This window comes from Crocodylus porosus, unplaced genomic scaffold (assembly GCF_001723895.1).
Source record: "Crocodylus porosus isolate Cpor-Errol unplaced genomic scaffold, CroPor_comp1, whole genome shotgun sequence".
Classification (NCBI taxonomy): domain Eukaryota; kingdom Metazoa; phylum Chordata; order Crocodylia; family Crocodylidae; genus Crocodylus; species Crocodylus porosus.
Window position 1 is genome coordinate 171,578,031 of NW_017728886.1, and position 8,109 is coordinate 171,586,139.

General features: G+C 35.5%; 1 protein-coding gene across 1 annotated transcript in view; it reads left to right on the forward strand.

Moving 5' to 3' along the window:
• The window catches only part of LOC109316845 (rotatin-like), a 139,817-nt gene that overhangs the window by 31,919 nt on the left and 99,789 nt on the right, over positions 1-8,109 (forward strand). The window contains 3 exon segments of the mRNA XM_019545221.1: positions 113-239; positions 2,793-2,918; positions 8,038-8,109. Of these exon segments, the coding sequence (XP_019400766.1) occupies positions 113-239; positions 2,793-2,918; positions 8,038-8,109 (325 nt within the window).

Below are 8,109 nucleotides of genomic sequence, written 5' to 3' on the forward strand. Positions count from 1 at the left end.
TTTATATAACTCCTCTATAACTTATTCTGTAATATAAACATCTTTACTGATATAGTACAACAGCTCTATAGTAGCTAATTTATCTTGGGCATTTAACTGTTGCCACTTACAGCTGGAAGTCTGCCCAGGCTAGTCCACGGCTGAAGACTGAGAGCCAGAAGGTGCTCCTCCATTTGTTGTCTCATCCTCTGCTGAATATAAAAAATGAAGCTTATCGGTGCTCTCTGGAAACTGTTAAGGTTAGAAAGAAATTGGTTTTGTAATGTTTCTTTTGAAGAAAATATATATTTTTTGATGATTTTACATTTCATTTGTTTTCTAGTCCGCTGTTTATTTTGTAGTAGTAGATGGTATTTGAAGTCTACTGTTTTGTTTGTAACATCATGAAGTTCAAGTGATTACAGTTGTGCTCCATAAATTTTAATTTTAAGTGGTGGCAATGTTCTAGAATCTGAGATACAAGTGGATTGATAAATTGAAATGATACATTTAGCTTGTTTTTGAAGAACCTTTGGCATCTCCTAGACTATTTTTTAATTATTTATGTTAAACAACTTTAAATGTAATCTTTTTCAGTGTAAATTATTATTGCTTTACAAATAAGTTTACATATTCCATTTGGCTTGGGTATTGAGGTTAGATTTTTTTCAGCCTTCTGTTTCTTGCCAGTTTTACTTCCTTCTCATGTGATGCCGTTTAAGATGCCAGCTCTTTTCAGAGATTTTTCACTTCTTTTATTAAAAAAAAAATTTTACTGATAATTTTAATAAAGGACAAAAATGTTCACAATCTTGTTTTTAGCTTTTAATTAATTAGTGTGATTTAGAAGAAAGACAAAAATGCATTTACACCACTTTTTCACTGCTTTGACTTATACAGATTCAGAAGGAATGACACAAAAGTTAACCTTTTTTGAGTCTATTGTTTTTACCCCAAAAGAGAACAAAATTTTAAAACTCCAGTCTCCTTTTTTCTTCTTCTTACCTTATTACTGTTCATTACTGTACATCATTTTGTACATCAGTTGGTAGGAGGGATATAAGTGTAAGCTTATTGTGCAGTAGTAAGATGCAGTGCAGTCCTGAAATATACTGTCTAAAAATGGCAACTCTATTATCCTGATCTGCTCACTGTGTTTTTAAGGTCTTCTCTATTCACTTTGGGGAAGCTGGTGAGAATACTCTTTATATCTGTTAAAGTTAACTCTTCAGAAATAAATTAACTAAAAAAAGAAGACATGCAAGTTTTTCTTAAATGTTTTTAATTTGTAATCCTTTACACTTTTATGCAATTTTACATAAGCCATTTACTGGTGTGTATGGCCCTGAGGCTATAAATAAATGTTGCATTTGACATGGTCCTGATTGTTCCAGGATTTTACCTGGATCACAACAGGATCAGCAGAGTCCATTACACATTTGTGTCCCTCTTCCAAGTTTTATTGCTGCTCCTCTACCAGTAGGTGGCCTGCAAGAGTGCACATCCTGGACATCTTGTTAATACTGGCTGTAATAACCTTACAGACAACACCATGATATCCTCGGAGAAAAAGCAGTAGCACATTTTTATCCCGCATACTTTGACAGGCCATGAAGTAGAACAGCAGCCTTGCATGTCTGTAGGGTTCCAGCACAACACACATTGTCTTGGGACAAACGTGATATCTGTTTATAGCCTGAATGAATAATTTAACCTCAGTATCTTTTATTACTGCTATTTATTCATTTAAACTTGGCCTGTATTTTATTCAAGGCCAACAGTTAAAACCAAATTTTATTTTACTTGGGAGTTGGCTAGACTTTGTTCATTTAGTGATAAATACCACCAGGCTTTGGGAATCATCACTGTTCTTGGTTTGTACAGCATCTAGAATGCTGTGGTTCTTCACTAAGATTCTACATGTTGTTACATTTAGAAAAAAATAATATTCACACTACTAATTTGAATCATCCTACATTTGGTGATGCATTACAAAAATTGGCATTAAATAGATGATCTCAAATATAATACCAGCACTTGTAAGCAGTTTGAATATTGTTGGTTACTCATATTTCGCTTTTACTTCTGTTTGTGATGTCATAATTTTACTAATTGTCAGATGTCCTGGTCTTCCAGAGTACATAACTCATTTCTAATTTTAAAAAAAGGATTACAATTTTTCTTCTGGTTGGTTTATACTTTAATCGTTTTTATACTTTAATTAGTGATACATGCATACACATATGCAATGCATACATGCACTCAATGTACATACATGCACATACAGTTTTTTTGATTCTTTTGAACTTTTTTAATAAAAATGCCTAATTTTAGATTATTTAATCATTGTAAAGAGGCATTAAAGGATTAAGTGCATAGCTTCTGTGATAATGGCATTAGTAAAAGAGGCACCTTGGTTTGTGTACAACTTTCAGGATTGTGTGCCTCCTAAGGGCACAGAGAATGCCTAATAACCAGATGTGAGAACTAAAATACCTAATTGTGGTGTAAAGATGATGACACCCTGTCAAGAATAGAAAAATGTTTGCACTGTCATATAAATTTATGAAGCTGCAGTAGCACTAATATTTATTCAGTAGCTTTGGAATGTTTATTATGCGGTGCTGAGATGCACTTTCGATGAGAGAACTATAGTTCTTTTGACACTTTGAATAGCAATGTGGCCTTTTTGGCATAGCAGCTCAATTGTTTTTCCAAGAAAATAATAAAATGAAAAACTATCTAGAAAACAAGGTATACAAATGGAGATATTATTAAATTTTGAAATTAATCATTTGTTGTTTTTGATGAAGGAGTGTTTAGGTATCCATAATGTTGCTAAACCCGTTTCATCTATTTGCCATGGAGTGCATTTTCTTCTTCATCCAAAAGTTTTATATGAAATTTCTACGTTTGGACTTCAGGAGTCTAAAAATGAGGTACAGTTTTTAAATCTTATTAAAGGTTGAAATTTACATATAGACAAATAATCTATTTTACTGTTCTCAGTAGTGGTTTCACTCCTATTTCATCTCTCACTTTTTCTTTAATGGTTCTATTAAAACAGCTCAATGTATATACACCTGGAAAAGTAAGACCTAAAACTGCACATTCACGTTAATTTTTACCTGCAGAAAAACTGTGCATGATAAGATTGAAAATGTTTAAAGATTCACCTCAGTAGCATGAAAAGGTGATGAAATGTAATAAGGATAAAATTATTAGGTACAAGTTCGATGTGTTGACCTTTTATGGAAGATGCCAAATCAGATTTCTCTTTTATTTTTTTAAAACAGACTACCAAATTACTTTACAAAATAACTTTAGCATTACAGGTACTGCAGATTGACATTATAATATTGTGTCCTTATAAAAAAGGATGTAGTGGAAGTGTCAGTAAAGTTCAGTGAATGGATTAATGGACTCGTCCATTAGGAATACAGGGAAACGTAAACAAAAAAATCATGAACATCTTGAAATTTGTTTTGGGCCTAAAAAAAATGTTGTCAGTACAAGGTAGTGGTAGTTTGTTTACAGTTTTTGCTAAAACAATACAGTAAAATTGTTTATAAAATTATATATAATTGGTGGTTATTGGGAAAAACCTGTAATAAGATTACACATTTAAAAATTACTCAATTTAAACAAAATTAAAACAGAACTTAGGATACGATGATGCAAAAACAGGTAACATGAAACAATATTATAATAGTAGAATAAACAGAATAAAACAATAAAAAAGAACAAGGAATTTTATTTGATTTTGGACCTTATTTTTTCTGCAAGTAATGCAAATACACCTGGAGAGTATAGGACAGGATGTAAATTCTTAGAGAGGAGCCAACTTTTTTCCTCGGTAGCCTAGTATTTAAAATTTTCCACAAATGGAGAGATCCATTTTCTTGTTATTTCTTCAAAGAATGAGTAAGACTATGAATAGCGACTTAAATCATCTATCTAATTCTTCCCAGAAAATTATGTCTTGTCTGTATATGGGGTCCAATACCAACTGCCCATAATGACTGCACATCATTTGAGTGAATTGTAGCCTAGCAATGGTCTCCTGTTTACAGTTTTGTATTTCAGTTAGGTTTCTAAGCCAAATGGGTACTCTATTAATCTCAACAAAGCTAAAGTTTGAAGACATCTCAGTGCCTCAGTAATCTGTATACTGGCATCTTTAATGTGTTAATTTATACCTTGTTTAAATATAGGGCTCATATTGAGTCAATCACAGTTAGCAACTCTCCTGGGCCATTTGTCTGGAGGAAAATACAAATGTTATTTATTTTAAAGTTTATTTGGAAGAGGAGAGGCTTCTAAAATGCAGCTCTTGGGGCATCTGATAGGTAGGGGCCACTGGAATTCATACCAGAAGTGAGCTTTGCAGCAGTTCCTTTTTAATTTTGGAGTTTCCCCTGTGTGTGCTCCTACTACTGACTGGCGGAGGGGCTCTGTTGGCCCCACTGCTTGCTCCTTTCACTTCTGGCTTGAATTCCAGTGGTCCCTCCTGATAAAGGTACAGTTTATAATTTTTATCCAATAATTTAGAGTTCCTAATTTAGCAGAAGTGCTCATGACAAGCAACCCTGTCATATAATTTGGAAGAAACAAAAGCTGCCTTAAAGTAATTAGAATTTTTTTTTCTATTTTTGAATGAACCTTGGGGTCACAATAAAGTGACCTTTACGTTAGATTTATAGACCCTTAGTGCTGCCAGTACTGCCCTTCTTCTATTCCTATTGCAAAAGGGTTACAAAACCCTAACAAAAGGGTTGTAAAAGTGATGCAACTCTAAACAATGGTCTGTGCAAGAATAATTTTCTCTGAAACTGGCCTGATCTTCTTCTTGAATGTTATTTTCAGAAATCCATGCTTGTAAATGAGAGAGAGTAAGCATCTCCCAAATATTTTGGCTAGAATGCAGATCGACTAGGATGATATGTGCAGGATGTCTTATTACCATTTTTAATAAATTGGGACTATTATTTTCATTCTAGTGCTTAAGATAAATCCTTCTAAATTAATTATATTAAAAGTTTTGTCAAATAATACAATTGTTCAAGTTCACCTAAATTTAAACATGAGAATAGTTCTGGTAACATACATGGGATTATAGTTAAACTCATGTTTAGGCTTTTGAAGAAAAAATTGTTAATATATCTCCCTATTCCTAGTTTAGTACTTTTTCTAGTGTGTATACCTGAATTTAAGCAACTAAAATCAATCTATCTGTACCTACTTTACAACAGATGTTAGTTGGTACTGCCTTATTTCAGTAGTTTTCCAATACTCTACATGCAAAAAACATAGAACAGCTTTCTTTACATTTTTAGAAAATATTATTAATCAAGGGTTAATATCTTTACAAGTCTCAAGTAAAAAAATATTCTTAAATGTATACATTTTATGGAGTTTTCTTTAGTATTTTATTTTTGTTTGTTTGTTGTTTTAGTTTAGGTGCTTCCAGGTTTCTTTGCTTAATGAAATGAAAATCAGTTGACAATCAAATCATGCTTCCAAATGTAATTTAAATTGTGCTGAACTACACGGGGAAAAATATTGGCCTTATTTTGGGAATTTGTGTACGTTCTTCCTTATTTGCCTTTAAACAGGTGGCATTCCCAGCCTCCTCTAAACAACATAAATGCAGTCAAATAAGGCCCAAACCTTATATTCTTCTCAAATATTGGTTTTGCAGTCTAACACAGGTGTGCTCAACCTGCAGCCTGCAGGCCCAGCGTGGCACAGGGCTTGTGGAGCCATGGCATCCAATCCGCCATAGGTTGGGGAATTTGGTGGCCTTCCCTCCCACGCCATGCATGGGGATCAGGGTGGGCCACACCACCTACCTACCCCTACATGGCTCAATCTGGGGCAGGTCATGCCCCCTTCTCCTTCTTCCCACCTCTGTGCAGCCAGATTGGGCCACGTATCATTGCCCTGTGTGCTAAATTGGGCACACCAGCTACATCCATCCCACAGACGGATTAAGCGCCGTCCACCCAGCTAGGGGGGGGGAAAAGATTTGGGTTCCACGAGTTTAAACTGTATGTAGTAGGCAATATGTAGCGGGAAATTCACTGATGGCTAATTTTTCTGAGAGTTAACTGTTAAAGTTTTTCTAGTCAATTTTAGTCCATTCACGTAGAGGCAGCACACAGGGGGTTTCTTCTTCCTTGCATGATTTTTGCAAGGCTTTACAGCAGTTCAAAAGCTCAGGGCAGTTCTCTTCTATGTTATAAAAGGGCATGATGAGCCAAGCCAAATTCCATTTCATAGAGCTGGCTGGTTGAATTGGAGAGAGTTCATGTAAAATACTAACGTTTAACACTGGGGGTTAATTTTCTAGTTATTCTCAGCTCCTGTCAGTGCTAAGCTGTTAGCTTTGAAACTGGCCGGGTCCCTTCCAATTAAAGTCTGCTCTTGGAGAAATGGCACTGAGAGTGATAATGTAATGAGCCATAATCAGGTGTGAATAGCAAAGCAAGAGTTGAAGGTTGCCTCTGCATTATGAAGTAACCAGCATTAAATAAGTGGAAAAAGCTGAGAGCAGACTGTTTCCTCATGAATTAGCAGGCATACTTAAATCATATTAAGTGATTCCTTTAATGTTGAAATCTGTGGAACCTGCCAAATGACTGCTGATGTTTGCGCTATTAAGGCTGTACATAGACGTCTCATTTGCTTGACTGTTGCAATTTGACCCAGATCAAGACAGGTGCGAAACAATTCATTTACACACGTTGTTTTTTTTATACTGTGCTGATACTTCTCTGCCCTCCCTACTCTGTCCCGAGGGCTGTTCTCTTGTCCTGCTACTGCAGCCTGAGCTTACCCTTACTGCTGAATTTGGGGCTCCCCGTTGCCGTTGATAATGGAAATCAGTAGAATTTGGTAGTGCTGGTACATGGAGGCTGCAGTAGAGGCACAAGAACAGCCCTGAGTGCAGAGCAAGCAGGGCTGGGATGCTGTGGAGTGGGTTGGCACCCAAGCAGTAGCCTGCCATTCTTAAAGGTTACCAGTCCCTGGTGTAGATGAATCAACAGGAGAACCCAGCATCCCCAGGGGGGATTTAAGATTTCTTAGTCTGTGAAAAATAGATTAATGAGTAGTGGCTATCCGTTGTGGGTAGCTTTTTCTTGCAGAGGGGACGGTGAGAAGCTTTTGCAACATGTGCAATATTTGAGCAGTCTGTAAATGCTTAATGAATGTTTCTTTTTTAAAGTCAGAGCTTCTAGAATTGGTGTTTCTTTTTGTTGGTACTATAAAAGCAAACATAGCCTAAGGCTCATAAATCCTTTGAAACAATATAGCTCTTGAGGAATATGACAGTCTGATCTGTTAGCTATTTTGAGAAACACAAACAATTTGCCAGTTTTGGTAACAATAGTTTTAACAGGTTTCCAGAAGAAAGCCTAGTGTTCATGTAGCCACTTCATAATTTTTTTTCCTTGCAAAAAATGTCTTGGAGATGTTGGAATGTTCCTGAAAATTAGTCAGGTATGAAGAGAAGAAAAGATTTTGTTTTCTAAAGACAGAGACCATAGAAAAAGAGAGGAGGTTAGCAGGTGTCTGATATTATGTAATGACTCATTTCTCCTGCTTGAGCACTGCTTGCAACATATGGAAAGATTCATGAGTATTTATAAAAAATATGAACAGAAGTAAAGAGTTATGACGACAAAGTGATTCAGCAAAACTTCAGTGATTGTGGGATTTAACAAATTTCTTATGGCAGGATTGATGATGCATTTTTACTGTTTACACCACTGAACTTTTGCTCCATAAATAGAATGTCTTTTGTCATAGAAATCAGAATACCCATGTTGTAAAAGGATTGCATGTCAAGAATTAGAGTAGAAAGTAATACCAGCTGTAGTAGCCCATCAACAATTTGCAGAGGAATCATTCTAGGAAGAATATTTCCCTTCTTTTCCCTGTATGCATAAGTTGACTAATTGGAAATATTCTGTAGGAAATTGCCTGCTGTAGGATTGACAGATTAACCTAACCACTTTCTTCTGTTATGTTATTTAATCCTTTGTTGTGGAACAGGTGAACTCTGCTGCCAAGGCCATTCTGATGTATCTGTTACAGGGGCAATTAATGATGACAGCAATGACCTGG